The sequence below is a fragment of the Arabidopsis thaliana genome, chromosome 4 (assembly GCF_000001735.4).
Source record: "Arabidopsis thaliana chromosome 4, partial sequence".
NCBI classification, from domain to species: domain Eukaryota; kingdom Viridiplantae; phylum Streptophyta; class Magnoliopsida; order Brassicales; family Brassicaceae; genus Arabidopsis; species Arabidopsis thaliana.
Genome location: NC_003075.7, coordinates 17,302,428 through 17,323,888, shown reverse-complemented (window position 1 = coordinate 17,323,888; position 21,461 = coordinate 17,302,428). Strand labels below are relative to the sequence as shown.

The window sequence follows — 21,461 nt, the reverse complement described above, 5'->3', positions numbered from 1 at the left end:
TTGATGTATATGATGATTGCTTTCTTAGTGGCTAACCCGATGGTGTCTTTTGACTTGTTCGAAAGCGTACTAATTTAAATCTCTAGCGTAGTCAAATTAACCTAATATCCTCCTACCTACGATCTAGAGAAAAGGAGTTGCATGAAAATTATCAATCATAATGTTACAATTAGAAGAAAAGCGAAGCATATCTTTGGAGAATAATAGTTAATAGTTAAACCAAAAGTCAAATTTCAACTATTGGTTATAAGTAATTGAAATTTCAAACGCTACTGGTAGATTAATGTTAAAGAAGAAGTACTTTAAAATGTTGAATCGAACATGCTAAAAATTTGGTATTTATTATACTGTGGTTAGTTAGAGCTAATGTAGATCTTATCTGATTGGTTAATGTCTGGAAAAGGAAATATAATTTTATATCAACCGATAAATTAATGTATGTATACTTCGATTGATTAAAAACATTATTAGTTAAATAATACCATATGCTTCTATGTTGTGCCAGGTACTAGTTTGGACCACCATGAAAATAATACAAGATCGCGCTTAAAGCTGCAAGAACCAAAATAGAAAGAATATTGTAAACTTAGAGCAATAAATTAAGACTAATTAAGAGAATTTTCTTTTGAAAATATGTTAAAAACTCAAACCCCACGAATCTAGGACCAAACCCAAGAGCAATCTAGAAAAGCCTCCTCTTTTATAGCTGTCATCGGTGACGAATCTTGTGTTCATAGCAAATTAGCAATGCCACGTTTACGAAAACTATTTATGGAAATTTATAAACTTAAACTAAGGAGCTAATGACAAGATCTGTTTAGTTGCGAACCATGTGCTTAAAGCTCTAATCGTGTTATGTGATGTAGTAGAGGAACCAGAGACAGGTTGGACCTCGAAAGTGGCAAAGAGAGACAATATATTGTACTGTTTTTATATTTATGGAAAGTTTATCTAATTTTTACTCCACGTGAGTGATTTTTGGACCGTCCACGTTGTGTTTTGCCGTTCAATGTTTTAATCGTAAAGATTGTGGTGGTGATTAGTGTCTTAATCGAGTAATTGAGAATCTTTAATTGTTATTTTAAACAACTAAAGATTAAGGCTTAGCTGTTTTAAGATATCATGCCTATTAATCCACTACAGAAGGATCCATGGAATTCTATTGGATTTTTAAACCAACGAATTCCAACAATTAACTATTATAAATATAGAAATGATCTTTTATGTGAATGCACACTATATAGTGAGTTTTTATTTAAATTAAGTACAAAAAATTTACATGTATATATATAGATATATATTATCAGACAATAAAATACAATATCAGCATTTTTTAAAACGAAAAAAAAAACTAGCACCATATATCATATATTTAGTATTCTATTTAAAATTATGCAAAATATTTCTGAAATTCATTGGTCTGTAGATGTGCATGGCCTTTTTGGCTTCAACAATGATGGCGACGCGCGAGACGGAGAGAGGCTGTGTCCCAATTGTTTTTTCATAAAACAACTTCAGTGTTGACCCAAAAAGGAAAAGAGAAAAACATTTCGAGTATGCTTTATTAAAGCTTTTACTTTTAGGGTCACTAGCTTCTATTTGTTTATTAGTGAAATTGTGAACAGATTATTTACTGGTGTCGCAATCTCATTTATTGGTAAACGTGATTAGGTCAATTCTTTTAACTTACCAATGCTTATTAGCTAGCTATTCATTGAAAGGAACGTAACCCAATAAGACGTGAAAGAGCAAGCTGAGTCTTTCTATTTGCTACAATTTTCTCAATTGCATGCATGTTTTTATTCACTATGATCTCGTACGTAGCTTCACAAAAGAACTAACGCTAACGATCTATATACTAACTTTTTTTAAAAATTGCAATAGGGCCGGTAAGATATATCAGTACGCACCTATTTTTTTGGTTCATTAATAAACCATATCTAATAAGACGCATTCGTCAGTTTTTAAGACGCGCTAATCATGATTGCAAACGCTAAAAAACCAAACGATGCTCCTATGTTTTTGTCACACCATGATAAGTATTATTACCTTTTCTTTGTTTGAAACTTGATAGTGTTGATCAAGACATATGCTCATCGGTCTATTCACATACCTCATTTTGCAATCATGGAAGCAAAAAATATGTTCTTGCGAACTTCTGGTTTTGTTTTTTAGAGTTTCTATGCAAGAAAATTCAAAAAATGTTAAATTGGTTTGTAACTCTATTGTGTTTTAGCGGAGCCGGTTCAATATATGAGCTAATTTTTAATTTGATACTGAATTTTCTAATACTCAAAGTCTTAAACATTCGATTCGTTCCAGACGAGATGGGGTCGAATTTTCCTGTTGGCATTTGATCAAGCACAACACTACTACGTATTTCAAATCAGTAATAGAAAATTATAAACATGTAACGCTCAAATTAAGGCGAAATTCAGGGAATATATTTGATGAAAAAAAGATTGGTATAGAATTACTTTTCCCAAAGTATTTACGACAGAAAATTAAAAATCTATAAACACAGCCAATCATTGCGGAGAAGCAAAAAATAAATGATCGTCTATACATACATTTTGAAGGGCACCAACTCCCGATGAATTTATTTATTAAGATACGACTTTCCAATTAAAGTAACGTATTGGACGAGAGAGCACAGTCACAAACATGTAACTAATGTTGTTTGTCGCAATTTATTTGGATGATTATCTATCTAAAGTACAATACTAAAGTCTACCTAACGTGGGGGTGCCTATGGCTCTAGGTCACTAAATTGCAATACATTTGATTAATACCAATATAATGTAGTGTAATTTGCACATAACAAAAAAAAATAAGATAAGATATCAATTTCTTTCCGTGGGTCTAAGATTTTGTAGCCTTATATAGTACATGCGTATCGTATATCTCAAGGTTTTGGTTATACACATCATATATAAGTTAATGTATAGCATTTATTCCAACTTAAAAGATTGGTTGAAGCTGAATGGACTAATAGTTTTTAATTTTTAGACATTGCAAAAATAAATGGTAATCTGTTTTCTGTTGAAAAGTTTGGATTTTGTAACGATAAAACAAAATGTCATGTAATGCTTTTGAATGATTTAATAAGGTGTTATGGTACGATAAATTCAACTACAACTAAATCAAATAATGTGAATAAAACACAAAATACTCACTAACGGAGATATACAAATGTGAATAAACACGAAATAACCACTAACGATACACAAAAATCTATTAGACAAAAAAACCAACACTGACCATATAAATTGGCTTTGAAGTTGAAAAATTTTCTATTATTATTTTTGTAAAAAAAAAGAGATTTACTTATTTTTCTTCCTCACTGTGCTTATATATGCTGATAAGGGTCACTGTACTTTAATCCTAAATCCTATCGCCCCTCTATGTTTAGCCCTTCAAAGCTTGAACAGCTAACCAGGAAATTCAAATTAATGCGGATCTCAATATTTTCTCAAACTCGAGGTTAATAGTAATTTACCCTAAATCCTGTCTTTATAGGAGTTAGGTCGATGTTAATGCTTAATACTAAACCCTAGGGTCGATGGTTGTAAAGACTTTACAATACCTGTACTAGCTTTTACAATAAAAGTTGAACCAATCATAACTTATTTTATTTATATATTCACGCATAACCCTTAAAATCACTTACAACTTTTTTTCCAAATCATGTGGATATGTTCTTAATCATAGTAATTAATAAATGATAAGTAGTTACACGGTGAATATATTGACGTCGATAGATTACAGCAAGTTCTCATACAGTTAGTAATATAGATGTCTCTAATGGCTTAACAATTAAGAAAATGTCCGATGGAGATATATATGGAAAATGGACAAATGGTCAAGAAGCAAAAGACAAAGAGGGTCCAAAAAATGTGGCTACTGAAGATTCCACGTATCCGGATTCAAATTGGTTTGGGAAACATGTTGAACCTCACATGGTCCATCGTTTCGTCTCGTTTCCTAAATAGGAAATCTCTAAAGACGTACGTAACGATTGCTTTCTAAATTTCACAATTCAATCCCATTTATTTGGTAAAGATTCAATCAAAGTGTGATCTTTTTTGTGACGCTAACTATTTCGTGTTTTAAGCAAAAAGCTAAACGGTTCTTTGTGGATAAGTTTTTCCTTCTTTGGGATATGAGTAAAAATATCTCCCTAGGCCTGTCTACTTATTAGGTTTTTTCTCTCAACTTTTTTTTTTTTGGATAGCTGGGTAATATAATAATTCATTTTGATAGTATTACTTTTGGATGATTGGCAAATTAAGTCACTCATATATTTTCTCATAGAATATGAAATCCTGAACATAGGTCAAGAATTTACTTACATTTACTAGCTACATTTACTTTATGTGACATTTTTTGAAGAAAATATGTGGTTGTTCGTGTTTTGTTTGATTATGCCCAGATTACTTAGTTAGTTTCTATAAAAAAAAATATTAAGATAATACAATGAATCAAAATTGAAATTGGTTATTTTCAATAGTTTTGTATGATTTGAGTTGTTTTATCTTAAACCGATTTGATATTTCCAATCAAGAAAAAAAAATCCAATCAAAAATATAAAGGAATTATGGCTGGTGACGGCGACGGTTATGGGAGAACAAAAAATCTAATTGGTCTGAAGAAATGAGTCAGGTTTCATGAACTGAAGTTGAGGACACGTGTACGAATACAAGAGGTGGTCTACATTATTAACTCGTAATAAGTCGCCACGTGGATAACCCCATGTTCTTCCCTGGTCACTTTTCCTTCTCTTTGGCGTGGCTGTCTTTTTCACCTCCTGTTTTTAATAATTTTCACCTCCGGGTAAAAAGAAAACACAAAAAAGAGAGAGCAGCATAGATATATTTGCAAATAGTAATTAACTAATTACTATATCTAAACAGTTGCAAATACATAACATTAATACAACTGTCAAAATTACTTCAACCCTAATTCTCATGATGTGTGTTATCCAAATTAAAATACCATCAATCCTTAATAAATTAGCAATGACTCATACATAAGTTCCAAAAATAGGGTATTATCACATGCCAGACTTTTTAGGTGGTACTTTCAGTATCAATATTTTGGTTCCAATAAGGACATGTGGATTTTCTTTTACAAAATTGTTTTTAAAACACTTTCTTCAACAGTACAAAAATTGTATATTGAGAAGGTAATTGGAGGAAAGAGAGAGATAGAGATGTAAGGGTGGGATTGGAAGAACATGGAAAGTAGTAGAGACATGGCAGTGTTTTTAAAGCAGACACAAACACTTACGAGAAGAAAGAGGGAGACAAAAGGCTTTGGCTTCCATTGTCTACTTCTCTATATTCTTATTTAAACCAATTTTAAAATATTTATAAAACTTATTTAACATTAGAAACGTACGTTTGGTTGTGTTTTATTCGCCACGTTTCGTTGTTGTATTCCTTTCATATGACTCCCATCGTGTTCCTTTGTCTCCCCTTTTTCTCTCTTTACATCATCTCATAGAAAACAACTTTTAGAAATAAAAAAACGTGGCACATTATATTCAATAACGAATTCAAATCCCCAATTCAACTTATGAGTACGAACCTTGTAGTCACCATCCACATGATTCCTCTAGAGACCGTAAGATTAATCGGGTTGAAGAGTTAATTGTATTTTGTTTTCAATATATATAGTTGTATGATCAATCACCCATTCTATCGTTTTATTATATGGATGCGTTTGTGCAGTTTAGAAGCATCAGTGATTCACTTTTGTATAACAATATGTATATATATATATATATAGTTTTGAATTTATAGGATCTGATTCTACTGTGAAACTTTCATTGTAGATTTTTGCTTAATTAATCATGATTTTGCTAGCTTTATTCTAGATTTGAATTTATTAGTACACAATTGATATATTTTTCATAAAAAGACTGACCGATGAATGTGATATTAAGCTCAAGAAATAAATAAATGGGTCTATGGGAACCAAAATAAGATGCACATAGCTAAAATATCCCTCACAAAATGATAATAGCAATATTCCATAAATTGAAAAATCTAGCTAGATGATAACTAATCCGTAACTCTTAACTCCAAAATTATACACCGTTTATCTAATAAAAGTTAAAAAGATAAGCCTTTAAAAGCAGACATTATCCTTAAGACAAATAAACAAGTATCTTACCCAGTTTAGGGGTTCATTGGTCCAATATTTTATTAAAGAGTCCACATCTACAAGCAAGTATCATCATGAACATGAACTTAAACCCATTTAAGGATAATAACTATAACTAATCAATGATTTACTTGGGAGTTCGAAGGTGTCTGCTACACTCCTTCCAAGCCTCCACCCACATTAAAGTTTCTATCCTCTTTATCTTTTTTTATCCCCAAGAATATCCTCTGTGGCAACAAGCTACTAATTTAGTCATTTATTTGCTCATTGGCTGCTTGACAAAAAAAAAAAAAAAAAAAAAATTTGCTCATTGGCTACCCATTTTTTCCTCTAATTTGCACGTTCCGTAATAGAATATACTCATTAAGATATGCTTTTCTTGGATGTTCATAATGTCCATCAGTCCATGTATATATATCATTGAATTGATCATTTCTCAAATCCATATGGATTCTTAGAAAATATAACCTCTTACAATTACTCATCAATTTATAACCTATCACACAATTCTGTCGATATTCAACCTCTACATTAATTAGTATGCGAGTTAAAAAAAAAAAAAAAAAAAAAAATTAGTATGCGAGTTTAATAACAAGAAATTAAAATTTATGCCTTTTTTTTATCTAAAGTATATATATATATTTAATGTTTTTCTATGATTTTTCTTTCGGTAGTAATTAACGTTATCAACTGAACCTTAAGTCTATGATAAATTCTGGCTTATTTTTACGGCACTAGCTAATTTTCTAACGAATAAACTAAGAAAATTAACAATTGATCTCTAACTACGAATTTAGAGAAGAGTCTAAAAAGTAATTAAGGGGCTTGATTGGGTCGTGGAGGACATTGAGACCGGTGAATGTCCTCTCCATTGGACATCACATTCTCATTTACCAAATAGTCTCTGATTATTGGTCTCCCCTCCCCAATTGTCATACTACTATATAGTTTTCTAGACTCGCAAATCTTATTAACTACGATAGATTGATTTATGTCATTTTATTTTGGTAATGAAAAATTCACTTTAGTGTGTTCACGTGCCAAAGCTTTCGACTTTTCATGTTCCTATCAATGACGTGTTGAAAGAATACGTCTTTGTTTAGTGTTGTTTTGTATTACGCATGAAACAGTATTAAAGTTGGTGACAAAGAAATATTTTCTTCTCTTTTAATTTCACTGTCCTTTTAATTAATATTCCTAAGTACTAAATCACGTCCAGTGGTAATTCCGTAATTTAAAATAACAAGAAGCCCACATCAGGAAAATGACATTTCATAACCCAAAAAAAAAAATCATTTCTTGACACCTACTCTCCTTATAAATCATAGGTCTTCCTCTTCCCCAACAACACTTCTCACATTTCATAAAAAGTGAGACAAATTAAAGACAGAGAGAGATCCAAGAACATGAACTACACGGTGGATGATCAGAACATGGCTTTTATCTCTCAACTGTACCCTGATGTCTACACTCAGATAGTACAACCAGGTTTGTCCTTTTTTGTAATTAGTTTGTTCGAAATTTCATACCTTTTTATTTAAAAGTTCGACAAAACCCAAAATTCATGGATTTTCTTATAAAAATAGAAGTGGGTTTTGTTTTTAGTTTTAATTTGTCCGAAGTTCTTTATCCCCTCACAAATTTTGTGGAAGAAGTTATATATAAGAATTCAAGTGGATTATGTTATGTGCATGAGTCTTTAAAAGAAAAAAAGTTCTCGACTAATACGCATAAGCCTAGTTAAAATCTTGGTATCATCTACGTGCATGTGAAGTGTGAACACACATCAAGAACAATCTAAACTTTATTTAAGATGTTTCTGCTTTTGGTCAGTAGGAGAAGTGAAGCAGCCGAAGCGGAGGAGGAAGAAGACCAAAGGATCCGTGGCTTCCGCAGATGGAGGCAACGGTTTGTTTAGAAAGAGGAAGCTGACCGATGAACAAGTGAACATGTTGGAGATGAGTTTTGGGGATGAACACAAACTTGAGTCGGAGAGGAAAGATAGACTTGCGGCAGAGCTAGGGCTTGACCCTCGTCAAGTTGCCGTTTGGTTTCAGAACCGTCGCGCACGGTGGAAGAACAAAAGGCTCGAGGAAGAGTACAATAAACTCAAGAACTCACATGATAACGTCGTTGTCGACAAGTGCCGACTTGAATCTGAGGTATTTCTTATTTTTAATGTTTCAATTACTTCTTCTTTTTTTCCATTTCATGCTCTACTTTTTTTTTTTTTTTTTTTTCTTGCTCTATTCTTTTTTTCATTATGAATATAATAAATATGGGTAGAGATAATGATTACTTAAGGGATATATTAAAAAACTTTTTCCAATCCAAATTTTAAATCTACATAGATAATTAAGGAAAATGCTATACGTTTAACTTATGCATGAATCGGCTATTTTTTCAAGCTTTTTCATAATAGTAATTAGAATTTTCGTCCGACCTTTTTTTTTTTTTTTCACCTTGTTCCTACACTCAATTGCATAGTAAAAGGTAAACAAATTCTTTAGATAATTATTGTTTGGCATAAATGAACGTGAGCTCAAGGCTCGAAGAAATTAGAAAATTCAATAAATGAGACAGAAAGTGAAGTTGATAACAAAAAAAATATTGATATCGAACAGTATAATGCCACCTTATTACACAACATATACACCTTTATATGTTCCGTACAATGTTCTTATTTTCTTAATAGTGGCTTGTCATTGTCAATGGGCTCAGTTCAACAGTAGGCCCACTGACTAAAAACACCATTTAAGTGTAATCAGATGCTTGCATCGGTGATTTAAGCTACGTAATGATTAATTTTACAATAATTTTCCTGAACAGGTTATTCAGCTCAAAGAACAACTCTATGATGCAGAGAGGGAAATCCAAAGATTAGCAGAAAGAGTAGAAGGAGGCTCAAGCAACAGTCCAATTTCGTCTTCCGTTTCCGTCGAAGCTAATGAAACGCCATTTTTTGGAGACTATAAAGTCGGAGATGATGGCGATGACTATGATCACTTGTTTTATCCGGTGCCGGAAAATAGTTACATCGATGAAGCGGAATGGATGAGTCTATACATATAAATTACTAGCTTAATGTAATATTATATCAAGTTAGTATCGTGAATTAGGGAAGCATATTTCTAAGTAAATTTACTAGATTATATAACTGTTGCATTTCTAATGTACAAATATATTGACGATGAGTTTCTCGCTAATGTAATTTGGCTATCTTTATGAAAGCAACAATATAAAATTGCTTAAGTAGTTAAAAAAAATTAGCTACTTTGTTGAATTAAATTTCTAAGAAAAATATATATGAATTCGTTAGGATTTAATTATAATAAGTAAACTGTAATTTGGTTTCACTAACGAAAAAAAAAGTGCGGCCATAAAAGCAGTATCGGCTGCAAGATTCGAAAAACCTTTACTTTTAAAATTGTAGAAGACAAAGGACTAGATGACATGCACATGAAGATAAGATGAGCAAATTTGTTAAAACTTTTTATCTCCATGGATAAGAGTTTGCCCGATTTATACAAAAGAGAAGTTCGGATAAAATATAACTAATTCTGGTAAAACATTTTGAGTCAACTTTTATAGATCGGTTGACAACTAATGTGTAAGCTTATATTATGGTTTATACATAATATATTCATCACGTAATCATTATTACTTATTAGTGATCTGATCGCATAATATAAAATGAGAGTATTAGTCATCAAAAGTTACCACGTATCATGCGTTTCTCAAAATGTTAGAAAAAACACATCGTTTTCTAATCAACGGAAAAATCAAAGTGTCTTTGGACAAGATCAGATGTTCTTTTGATTAAAACCTCTTCCAGTAATTGTAAACTGTACAAGTGCATTTTCTGAAAATCAAAGTTTTCTTGGACATGACTAGAGATTCTTTGATTAGAGTCTTCTGGATTTTGATTGACGTTAAGATATTTTTGATTTAGACATATACTAAATCCTAATTAATTAAAATTATAGATCGAAAACATTATGGTCTCGTAAAGTTTAGAAACTATGGACCCACGAAGAAGTGTTTGGCGAATAAGCGAAGGATTTAATTTAGTTTTGGGTATATAGAAAACGAAGTGTAAAGAAAACGTAACGTTATGGCTCTTTCTAAATTGGGTTTGTTTTAAGTACTCGTAACCACTTTCAACACATTCACTGTATATAGTGTGTTGTATTATATTGTTTGAGTCGTCATATGATGAGATTGTATATATATAAAGAAAAGTCTTGGACCTTTTGATATGGTGATCCATCACATCAACTACGTAATGGTAATACTAATGCTCTACGATAGATGCTATATTTACCTAAGAAAACCGATTTTTTAAGAATGCACTGAATTTTGCTATCAATCAGTTAACTATTGATAAGTCATATTTAGATTTTTATTTTGTTTCATTTGTAAACAGAAAATCACAAGACGTTGGAGACATCTTGGCTTGCTCCTGGCACCTATAAAAAAATGTATGTTTGCAATAATATTAGGGACTTATTAAAGTAGGCCCAATGGGCTTAAGATTCCACCAAATTAGCTTGACAAACACTAAGGGCCTGTCTCGGATATTAGTTGTTTTTAATTAGCAATTGAATAAACTGATGCACGTTGACTCTCTTTTTTTCGTCGTCATGTTTGATTTTTTTTTTTTTTTGTCGTCATGTTTGATTAGTTCTTAAATCTTAACGATAAGTTAAATTATCGATTTAATATCAACAACTGTAGCAAATTTTAATATTCTACGTTAAAAAACTTACTACTATTTTTTTTTTTTTTTTCAGTAAAATGACACAAACATGCAAACCTAGAAAATAGCTTTGACTTGGTTAGTTTCTTGTTAAAGAAAAAGATTACAAACAATTAACATAATATATTATGCACTACAACGGGAAACAAAATTAAGAAAAAAGACTCTTTATCTACAAAAAAAAATCATATAAATGTAAAAAGGGTTTTATCATTGACAATTTGACAGTTATCAATTTACATCAAAATATATTTTAAATGTTTTTAATATTCATGTACTTAATTAGATCGCTAATAATGATAATAAATTGAATATCCTTTTTGATTGTAATAAATGAGTAGATGAGTCACACCAACTGTAGCTACCGTGTCAAAACCTTATCCAGTAACACGTGTACAGCTGGACCTCTCATTGTCGCACGTGTCAGATCATCAAACCCTAAAATTAAAATCCCAAAGAAAAAAAAAACTTTCCTCTTTCTTCGCATTCTTCTCCTCCTATCGGACTTTGCCACACCAGATCGGAAAATCCCAATCCTCTTTTCCTTTGTTTTTTTTGCTATCTTCAATCAAAAACTCTCCGACAGATTCAATGAAGCAGCAAAAGAGATAAAACCCTAACAAAAGTAAACAATCGGAGTTTTAATCTTCTTCTTCTTCGGAGCCGGAGTTTTGTCTGATCTGTCGGAGAGGACGTGTCGGCATCTATTAAAATCCTAGCTGGACTTCCACATCACTTTACTCAATTAGAAGCTGGTCTGTTTTCTCTGTTTTTATTCTAACTTTTTCTCTCGTTTAATTTCTCATATGCAAACAAACACCTTTGCATGTAACTGATTCTGTTGTACTTGAATTGAATTCTTTAATCAATTATGCAAACAGAGCTTGTTTTGGAGATGATGATTCACAAGTATGAGATTGTCTTTCTGCTTAAGAATTCGTTGAGTGTTGGTTTCTGAAGTTTGAATTGTGTGTGTGTGTGTGATTTAAAATACTGATGCATGGTTCGAAGCTTAGAGATTTTAGATTGCTATAAATGAAAGCAAAAGAACAGTGCCCTTACTCTTGTTCTGTTTTAAAGTCATTGATTGTTATAATTGAAAGCAAAAGATTTTAGTTTTGATGTTTTATGATTACTATTTATCGTTAAGATTTTTGATTTTTGTTTATAGTTTTGAGTAACACAAGTAAGTAGTAAGCTTATAAAACAATGGGAACGAGCGAAGACAAGATGCCATTTAAGACTACCAAACCAACATCTTCGGCTCAGGTTAATCCTTCTCTTCTCCTTTCTTTTCAACATCTTTGTTCTGTTTTATATTTTAAGGTGTTTGATGTATCTACCTCTCTCTTTTTCAGGAAGTTCCTCCCACACCGTATCCAGATTGGCAAAATTCAATGCAGGTTCGTGTTACATGTACAACTTTGGTCACTATTAGTTTTTATAGTGTAAGTGAATACTTTCTCGAAAACACCGGGACTGCTGAACATAATAGTATATGCTTATTTCTTTAGGCTTATTATGGCGGAGGAGGTACTCCAAATCCTTTTTTCCCATCCCCAGTTGGATCTCCTAGTCCTCACCCCTATATGTGGGGTGCTCAAGTAAGTTTTGTATCGTATAGTTGTTGATATGATTCTATGAAAAAGAAGTTTGCATCTTATTCTTTGGATAACACTAAATGAGTTTCTCTGTTTTGCATTACTTTCAGCACCATATGATGCCGCCTTATGGCACCCCAGTTCCGTACCCAGCAATGTATCCCCCGGGGGCAGTCTATGCTCATCCTAGCATGCCCATGGTAATCTCCATACCATTAATACAACATTAGCTATCGTTGAAAGCTTTTTGCTCTGTTACATGGCAATGCATAGATAAATGAGAAAGTAAAAAACTTGCTCGACATTTCTTTTGTTGTAGCCTCCTAATTCTGGTCCTACCAACAAGGAGCCTGCGAAGGACCAAGCTTCTGGCAAGAAGTCAAAGGGGAACTCGAAAAAAAAGGCTGAAGGAGGTGATAAAGCGCTCTCTGGTTCAGGGAACGATGGTGCCTCTCATAGGTGATTTTTATAACACTCTACTCAACGTGGTGCTTGTTCAGTTTGATTGCAGTGTCATATGTAATTATGATTTTTCCGTTGTGCAGTGATGAAAGTGTCACAGCGGGTTCATCTGATGAAAATGATGAGAATGCCAATCAACAGGTACTGTTATGTGTTTGAAGTGTTCTCTGTTGCTACAATACTTTGTGATGTGCTTCATTGAGATTCATGTTAATGTAGGAACAGGGTTCAATTCGAAAGCCAAGCTTTGGACAGATGCTTGCTGACGGTATGCTTTTGACCGCTGCAGTTTTCATGGTTTTTCTTTGCATGTATTTTCCATGTTTCTTGACTTGGTAAAGTTTCCTTGAACAGCAAGTTCTCAAAGTACGACTGGTGAAATCCAAGGTTCGGTGCCCATGAAGCCGGTAGCCCCGGGGACTAATCTGAATATCGGGATGGACTTATGGTCTTCCCAAGCTGGTGTACCAGTGAAGGTGTGACCAACTCCTCATTTCACCCTGCAAGGTTGCTTTTCCGAATTCGTTACATTCTTCCTTACAAAATCCTCTGATTACTCAACAGGATGAACGAGAGCTCAAGCGGCAGAAGAGGAAACAATCTAACCGTGAATCCGCTAGGCGGTCTAGATTGCGGAAGCAGGTAATATGCATTTGTGTGTTAGTATCATTTTACTCTGTCTGCTTCTTGTAATTTACTCATTCCATAATAAACCATTTCGAATAGGCCGAATGCGAACAACTTCAACAAAGAGTAGAGAGTTTGTCGAACGAGAATCAAAGCCTGAGAGATGAGCTACAGAGACTCTCAAGCGAATGTGATAAGCTCAAGTCTGAGAACAACTCAATCCAGGTGACAAACTCTTTATCCGGAAAAATTTCTGCGAAAATCATACTCTTTCCAACTTTTATCTTATTTCTATCGGCTTGCATTTACACTAGAGTCATGGAATAATGCAGGATGAGTTGCAGAGAGTACTTGGAGCAGAGGCTGTAGCTAATCTAGAACAGAATGCTGCTGGGTCGAAAGATGGTGAAGGAACAAATTAACACTTAGGAAAATTGGAACTTTACAACGGATTATTGGGATTTTTCAACACCGGATAAAAAAAACTGAGTCCAAAGTCATTTGAGATTACGTAACTATACAATCGTTTGACATTTTTGTGTAATAGAGATTTGACCTACAAGACTGTAGAAGCTGCAAAAGCTACGATTACACTTTGTTTTATTAGTCTTCGTGATTGGAATCGGATTCTGAATCCGAGTTTGTTTCTGAAACGGGGCTACCATTTGCTATTTCTCCTAGTCGTGGTGCATCCTCGTTGACTGTTGGAACAACACAGCAAGTACAAATAAAATAGTCAGTTCAATACCCTGATAGCAAAGTATTACACTAAAGATAGAAAATTAGAGTTCCGAAACAAACCTGATCCCAAGATTTTGGCAATCATTGCTCGGACAAACCGTATTTCTCCTTGGTGTGACCTAACGACCTTCACCTGCAGTTTTTTGTTTTGTTTTAAAGCGTTAGTTAAAAGTGACTGAAGAATAAGGGAGTTCAAAAGAAAGCAATCGTGTACCATTTCCCCATATACACCATCCACAAGTTGGTCCACTCTAGCTTGGTGTCGTAAGAGGAAAGGACGGATCTGGTTGTTGTATATCTGTTTTGATCCCTGTTGTCGGCAAATAAGAATATAGAGAATATCAGAACTGATGAGTACCACGGGTTAAAGCTGCCTACTCGTTAGATGATGGTTTAAAGAGATTCCGATAGGTACCTCAACAGTTGGGAGTTGAAGCCAGACGAGGAACGCAAACTTCACATGATAGTACAGCGGGAACCTGCAAATAATCGAGGTTATTGAGTATCAATACTTTGCGAGTTTATCGAGATAATCAAGCCATTTCTCTCGATAAAGTCCATTAGAAGAAATATCTTATTTGTCTAACATAACAGCAAAACCATCAAGATATTGTATATAGTTTCAAGATGTCAATCATACCAGGAAATGATCTTGTCCGTGAACACTTCAACAAGGCTGAAAGAACCATAAGCTGCAAAGAAGGTGAAGATAGAGAAAAAACCCCATCAAATTCCATGTGAAAGAAGGCCAAGGGAGATTGAAAAAAAACTATTGAAGATAAACAGTCAAAGAATAAGGAAAGCAATTAGAAAGGTCATAACAATTGCAGTAACAATATCCCACCTGCCCAGTAAATAAGCATCTTTTGTTGTTCATTCTCATCTCCACTCTCAATTGCCTTGAAGGTAGAGTACACAGGCAAACCGATGCCAATGGAGCAGCTGCAGGAAACAAGTTTCAGACATACCACACAAACGTGTCCTTTATAACCGAATCCTTTAGTCAACTACAGCTATAACACCTTCTAATAGAGAAAATAACCAAAAACTCGGATAAAACAAAAAGAATCCAGATTCCCCAACAATAGATTGACCCTTGTCCAAAAGATACCCTAAAGTATCACAACAAGTAGAATAGAACCCTTGTCCACTCGGCTAAGTTAATAACTATGTCAACAAAAAAAAAAAAAAAAAAAAAAACTCCCTCCCTACCCCATTGCTTCACATGTAATGAGAATCACTCAATCAGATCACAATCTCACCAATCAAATCATTCCTCCAATTCATTCGTCTACCTGTACCATTGATTCTAGCAACTATATGGCTTTCTTCACCTTACAATAAAAAAAACTCACCATGCTGTACGAAGTACGATATTGGAACTAAGTGGAGAGAACAATACACGCAACCCAACCTGAAAATTCCATTGAGAAAAACAATTGTTTCTCTCAATCCAAAAGTTGAGAATATCCACATGATCAGGAATTGAAACACCTCTTTCTCTAATCGGCTTTTGTCAAAGAGTAATCCAAACAAAAAAACAATCCAGTACAGAAGAAATCTGAATTCCAACAAGGCAGAAGATGAAGGAATCCTAAATATACATATTTAATCATAAACTTTATCACGAATCCCCAAATCACGGATCGGAACAAAAGCCGTACAATCGGAAACATCAATCAAACTAAAGGAAGATTACCTCGCCGGTGAGTCCAGATCCAAGAAGCGCCATGGATGGAATCTGTGAAGCAAACCCGCTCATCGGCGATTCGTACGACGGTTTTACCAAATTGACGACGAACTCGCACACTCGCAAAAAAAAGGTCACTTGTGTTTTGAATAGAGGAGATTATGAATCATTAAAAGACTCTAGCTCATACAGAGACTCTTCGTAAGAAATATTTTTATTTCTTTATTTGAAAGATAAACAGCAAAAAGAAAAGAGATATTAAAGGCGGTAAATACAATTATTCTATTCTATATCATATTGTTAAACCAAACCCGGTTTATCTAAAACCGCCAAGCTGATGTGGCAACAAGTGCTCTTCCATGCCAGCACAGCACCAATTCTCCTTGTCGTTTCGCCACGTGGAATCCTCTAACTTGCGCTTTCTCCAATAAACACTCAGCTTGAAAGTCGGCGAACTGGCTTAGCTGTATCGGCCTCATCCCGGCGGCGCAAAACGCTTCCCGCCAAGTCATTTCGCCGGTGTGTCTCCTGTCAGCCGCCGTTTCTACCGCAGCGGAGATCTTCGGTCGTAGAACGAACGCTTCCACTATCTTCTTCACCAAATCTCCGGGAGGAGCTGCAGCGTCGAGCGACTCCAGCACCATCGTGTAGAACTCAAGAGCGCTAACAAACTCTCGCCGGAATGATCCAGATCCGGCGATCTCCGTCCATCCTTCACTATCCACGAATACAACGACCTTAGGTGATACTCTCCGTAAATTGTTAACAAAATCAGTGATTCCACTTAGACGACGAAATATCGCCGGGGAAATCAAAACGACGGTCCTCTCCCCCTCAACAAACCTAATCGCTTTGAAAGATAACATCTCAAAAGTCTTCATCAGCACAAACTCAATCTGGAAACGAATTTTCATCTCCGCCGCGAATTGAGTTAGGTTTTCTTTCACTAGTCGCGTCTCTACGGCGCACTCCTCCGCCACCACTGCCGTAACTCTTAAAAATCCACCGCTTACAGATTTCTCAGTGATTTCTCTCATAAGCGATGCGTATTGGCCACCGAATCCAATCTCAAAATCCACCACGTGAACAAACGGAGAAGACGACTGCGAGCTCAACGAATCGAGTATCGCTTGATTCGCCGTGAAATGAGAGAAGAGAGGGATCGGAGAAATCCCGGAATATTCCTTAATCGCTCGGATCCTCTGAACAATCTCGGACCAAGAAGATAACCGGATTGGATTCCGGTTTGATCCGGTTAAAAACGAACCGAGAGCTTCCTTAAAGTAAAACGCAGCTCTCTGTAACGGTCTACCCGCCGGAGATCTCAAGCGTTGATTAAGCCGTGATAAAACCACCTGAGCGAGTTGTAACTCGTCCGATTCAACACAATCCACGACTCGGATGAGATCTTCAATGAAATCAAATCCTCCATTGTCGACACTATCAAGAGAATTAAAACCGTACCCAGTTGTTTGGTTCTGACCAGGATAAACATCGGAAGACGATTCGAAATCCGACGGTTGAATCTGATCGGGAAAGCCAGGGAGATTTGAATCGACGGCGTAAAGAGGCAAAATAGTAGAATCTGTTGTGGTTGTGGTGAAACCGGTTTTAAGTGAGTTAGGAGCAGAATCGTCATCAAGCTCCAATTCTTTCATGATGGAATCCCAATCCATTGAACGCATGACATGTTCGTCCATTGATAAGTGATTACTATCAGTACTATTAGTGTTGTTGTTGTTGTTGGTCGTGTCTTGAGGAGATGATGCAGGGATTTTCATGTGTTGTGTGTTAAGAAGAAAGAAAGGTGGAGCCTTTAACGAAAAGAAAAAAAGTTTTTTTCTTTCTGTCTTTTTTCTTTGTGTGTGGGAGAAGAAGAAGGTGGCGGGGCTTTTGAAAGGTGAGAGTGGTAAGCTTTTTATCTTTGAGTGAGTGCGTGCAAATAAAGAGATTTCAACTTTGGTAACCGTGTCTGATCCGGGTTTGTTTGGTTTTACAGAATAATATTTATACACGAAACAATCTGATTGACAATGATTTGTATATGATTCCGTTTTTTATTAATAACATACTATTTCACATGAAATTCAACTGAAAGATTTTAAATCAGTTTTTATTTTGTATTAATTTCTCATAATATATCTCCAAAACTATATACTATGCACAACTAGCAACTTCTGTAGCTAATGAAAAGGAAACTTCTACAGCTCTTTAAAGGGATAAAATACAAATAAAGTTCCTCTGCTTTAAAAATAAAAATAAATCATTTGATTGAAAAGAGATCCAAGCTCCACTATGTTGATCATCAAGAATGTGAAAGTTGAAAATAAAAGAGAAAAAGGATGTTTTAAAAAGGTTAATGATTTCTCTCTTTTTTTTGTCTGAGTGGTTTTTTTTCAGTCTTTTTCATCCTAAAATTTTAAACAGTATTTTACAAAAACATTTAACTGAAAGTTTTTTTTTATTACATATGACAATTTAAGTGATCAAAAATAATCTTTCTCAAACATAGCAGCACGGCTATATGTAACTATGTTGTACCTGAGTTTGAGATCAGCGTTAAAATATTTCATATTTGTGGATATTGTTTTCGATCATTAAATCTCATACGTTTTTGACCCAAGTATGGAGATAAATAAAAAACTATGAATCTGCGTTGATTATTCCAATAGGCAATAGGTATATCAACGTTTGGAATTTTTTTTTAAAAGTAGTTTGTGTTGGACAAAAATATTCTTACTAAACAAACTCTACAACGTCGTTTTTATTCTCACTAAACCTAGTTGTTAGTACCACACAAAATACAATATTATGTATTTATTTAGTACCGTGCATATATCACATAATAATCTCAAACTAGTTACAAAAGCTAGAGAGGTTTATTCGATTGATAACCAATAAAAAAGGGGAAAATTGCATGAAACAATTTGAGTCGATGATGTTTAACGGACACTAATCCCCGCTGCTTGCGACAAAAAACAAAGGAAAGGAAAAAGGGAGTGACCACTGGGCTTTATGTGGAGCCCACATAACACGGTAAAAAGCAGGGGGAAAGTAAGCGGGTCCACAATGGGCTAACTTTTGAGGTAATAATGTCGGAGAAAATGACCGAGAAGCCCATGGGCCAGAGATTGACTGATCATTAAGTCAGCGCGTAAGAATCACGCCCACTTCTTTCTTTTGCTTAGCCCCCCACTCTTCTCTCTAACTCGCAAAGGAAAAAGAAAGAATATGTTCTCTCCTTCACTTATTGCTTTCATTTTCATGGAAATTTACCTTCCTTTTTTGTTTTCTTTCTTTTCTATTTGGTTTGGTGTACCAGAATGCAAAACCATTTCCTCAATCTTTTGAATATACTCTCTTTTTTTTTTCCTTGTGTAATTAGGAATGTTTGATCATATTAGGTTAATAACTCACCATTTTCGCAAAATATGGCCTAGTTTGCGAAATTTAAACATCATATAGTTCTCGTGAAGAAAAGCTTCTTCTCATTGAGACATTATTCAACCTTTAATATCGTGGAGAAAAGGTTCCTCTCATTAATACACCTTTTTCCTAACATAATTCAACTTTTTTTCTTACATAAGTCTTCATCTGTGTTATATAATTTAGATTTTATGCGGTATAGCGGCTCAATTAACACACTAAAATACTAAAAGTTCTTTTTGTGGCAACTTTTTTTAGTTGTTTCTCATTAAATTAATGATTAAGCCCACATTTCTGTTATGTTTTAAAAATTTAAGAGAAATAATCAAGTTTAATATTCCACCGTATGAACGCCTACATGCAATGGGATCCACTTGTATCCTAATCTCATGCTTAACAACTAGTTAGTTTATTTTCGAGGATCATACATAAAATACCATAATATTATAGTTTATATATGTGGAACATGCAAGAAAAATAATCAATGATTTATCGAACTGAAATCACTCGCCAAATTAGTTGCCTTTTTTTTGTTAGATTGAATTGCCAGTATTTTAAACAAATAATAAAATAATAATAATAATAATAAAATGCCAGTATTAGACCAATGTTTTCATTATGCTCAGAAATTATTTCGTCCACAGACCACCAAAATGTTACGTCTTGTTAGCTTGAAAATCATTACACTATCACTTTTGATTCTCGTTCATACAGCTAATTCCCTGAAAAAATGATGGCCCTATGTGTACAACTATTTTATTTAAATCCATCTGATATTGGGTAACGAACGTTTTAATTATATGCAATACAATTTATGAATGATAATTATTCTGCATATACACTAACGTCTCCAAATATGGCAATATCTTCCCTACACATGATTGGAGTTTGTCGAAAAAGAAAAGAATATTTCATAAATAATGTTGGTAATTAATACAAGTTCTATTTATTAACACACGTGATTGTATATTAAAAACAAATGAATGACGATCATATCTTATATTCCCACTCTGACAATATTCTTTTACTGATCGACCAATGGATCCTCTCGTTACCAAAATTGTCCCACTGCCAAAGGTTTCTTTCTTATTATTCGTTTCTGTGTTGGTAGTTTTATAATATGTATACCGTGATTTATACTAAGTATAATGTCTCATAAACTGTTTTTGATAAAGAAAATTTTAAGTTGTTGTGCTGACTGCTGAGAACCTGTGTAATAATATAATATCGCCAAAACATATTATTCAATTCTCATAAGTTGTTTTTAATTTGAAGGTTATGAATTTGTAAACTTTGTGTGTTTAGTATCCTGTGATTAAAATAAACCAAAATTAAAGACATGATTTGATTATCCAATCTTTTAGTTAACATGTCAAAATTCAACGTAAAATGGTGATATAGTGTTTTGTACAACTATCTGGTAGTAATATTTTTTCTTGATATAATAATTGTAATAAAATCTAAATTTTATAATAGAAAAAGAGACAGTTGTGTATTTTCTTGGGAGATAATTTCTCAAACCCCACTACACAAAAAGGTCATAATACTTAGGAAGTAAGGAAAGGAAGGAGAGGCCGATGATAGACTACACACAGACGCTTCTTCCTTCTAATCAAAAGAGAGAAGCTTCATCCTCACAAAAGCAATTTTTTTTAGTAGATTCCTATTTTATGTCATTCACAATAAATAAAATACTTAAATAGTAAAAATAAAAGATCGTTCTCCATTAAAATATCATTCCCACAAGAATGAAAAGTAGTAACGGAGAAATTGTTTTAACTTTTCATTGTTTATTTTTTTTTCTATAACTATCCGTATGCATACTACAAGAATTTAATCTAAATTTTGGATCGACTGATTGTAGCTATAAATTATTGAGTAAGTATTAAATTAGACCGTTGATATAAAAATATATAAGTATATATGTGTGTTATACTAAGTCGATCGATTGGTAAGTCTCGTAATGATTTAGTAAACATTATTCTAT

General features: G+C 33.8%; 4 protein-coding genes, 1 long non-coding RNA gene and 1 other non-coding gene across 8 annotated transcripts; 3 read left to right on the top strand and 3 right to left on the bottom strand.

Annotated features, from left to right (window-relative positions):
- Positions 1–7,447: 7,447 nt before the first annotated feature.
- Positions 7,448–9,436, top strand: HB40 (homeobox protein 40). 2 transcript variants are annotated; one of them, NM_119838.3, is made up of 3 exons: positions 7,448–7,656; positions 8,005–8,330; positions 8,998–9,436. In NM_119838.3, exons 1-3 carry the CDS (start codon positions 7,575–7,577, stop codon positions 9,238–9,240), a joined length of 651 nt encoding a protein of 216 aa, NP_195392.2. In that variant the 5' UTR covers positions 7,448–7,574; the 3' UTR covers positions 9,241–9,436. The 2 variants fall into 2 exon arrangements, with proteins under 2 accessions (NP_195392.2, NP_001329011.1); NM_001342415.1 differs by having other exon boundaries at positions 7,515–7,656; positions 8,002–8,330; positions 8,998–9,330.
- Positions 9,437–11,400: 1,964 nt separating this feature from the next.
- On the top strand, positions 11,401–14,277 carry GBF1 (G-box binding factor 1). Of its 2 annotated transcripts, none has more exons than NM_179179.3 (12): positions 11,401–11,682; positions 12,099–12,196; positions 12,286–12,330; positions 12,442–12,531; positions 12,639–12,728; positions 12,848–12,987; positions 13,074–13,131; positions 13,216–13,258; positions 13,345–13,466; positions 13,555–13,632; positions 13,717–13,842; positions 13,950–14,277. In NM_179179.3, the coding sequence occupies exons 2-12, from the start codon at positions 12,137–12,139 to the stop codon at positions 14,037–14,039; spliced, it is 942 nt and encodes a 313-aa protein (NP_849510.1). In that variant the 5' UTR covers positions 11,401–11,682; positions 12,099–12,136; the 3' UTR covers positions 14,040–14,277. The 2 variants fall into 2 exon arrangements, with proteins under 2 accessions (NP_849510.1, NP_195391.1); NM_119837.4 differs by having other exon boundaries at positions 13,210–13,258.
- AT4G09375 lies at positions 11,660–12,120 on the bottom strand. Its single transcript, NR_142275.1, has one exon. It is a non-coding gene; the product is annotated as an other RNA (long non-coding RNA).
- HVA22K (HVA22-like protein K) lies at positions 14,022–16,180 on the bottom strand. Its single transcript, NM_119836.3, has 8 exons — positions 16,058–16,180; positions 15,714–15,772; positions 15,203–15,300; positions 14,999–15,050; positions 14,774–14,837; positions 14,573–14,668; positions 14,419–14,491; positions 14,022–14,318 (listed from the first exon to the last, which is right to left on the bottom strand). Exons 1-8 carry the CDS (start codon positions 16,118–16,120, stop codon positions 14,221–14,223), a joined length of 603 nt encoding a protein of 200 aa, NP_195390.2. The 5' UTR covers positions 16,121–16,180; the 3' UTR covers positions 14,022–14,220.
- AT4G09365 lies at positions 15,540–15,736 on the top strand. Its single transcript, NR_142274.1, has one exon.
- Positions 16,181–16,240: 60 nt separating the features above from the next.
- On the bottom strand, positions 16,241–18,131 carry HAM4 (GRAS family transcription factor). The gene has a single exon (NM_119835.6). It carries the CDS (start codon positions 17,827–17,829, stop codon positions 16,369–16,371), a length of 1,461 nt encoding a protein of 486 aa, NP_195389.4. The 5' UTR covers positions 17,830–18,131; the 3' UTR covers positions 16,241–16,368.
- Between the last annotated feature and the right edge of the window lie 3,330 nt (positions 18,132–21,461).

Bases quoted from the DNA above. Each gene is read 5' to 3' on its own strand.
- GBF1 (NM_119837.4), top strand. From the start codon at position 12,137: ATGGGAACGAGCGAAGACAAGATGCCATTTAAGACTACCAAACCAACA. The intron at 12,729-12,847 runs GTAATCTCCATA...CTTTTGTTGTAG, and splicing joins CTCATCCTAGCATGCCCATG to CCTCCTAATTCTGGTCCTAC. The intron at 13,633-13,716 runs GTAATATGCATT...CATTTCGAATAG, and splicing joins GGTCTAGATTGCGGAAGCAG to GCCGAATGCGAACAACTTCA.
- HVA22K (NM_119836.3), bottom strand. From the start codon at position 16,120: ATGAGCGGGTTTGCTTCACAGATTCCATCCATGGCGCTTCTTGGATCT. The intron at 15,301-15,713 runs GTGAGTTTTTTT...TGTTTCCTGCAG, and splicing joins ATCGTACTTCGTACAGCATG to CTGCTCCATTGGCATCGGTT. The intron at 14,319-14,418 runs GTTTGTTTCGGA...TTGTTCCAACAG, and splicing joins TGCCAAAATCTTGGGATCAG to TCAACGAGGATGCACCACGA.
- HB40 (NM_001342415.1), top strand. From the start codon at position 7,575: ATGAACTACACGGTGGATGATCAGAACATGGCTTTTATCTCTCAACTG. The intron at 7,657-8,001 runs GTTTGTCCTTTT...GCTTTTGGTCAG, and splicing joins CACTCAGATAGTACAACCAG to TAGGAGAAGTGAAGCAGCCG. The intron at 8,331-8,997 runs GTATTTCTTATT...TTTCCTGAACAG, and splicing joins AGTGCCGACTTGAATCTGAG to GTTATTCAGCTCAAAGAACA.
- HAM4 (NM_119835.6), bottom strand. From the start codon at position 17,829: ATGAAAATCCCTGCATCATCTCCTCAAGACACGACCAACAACAACAAC.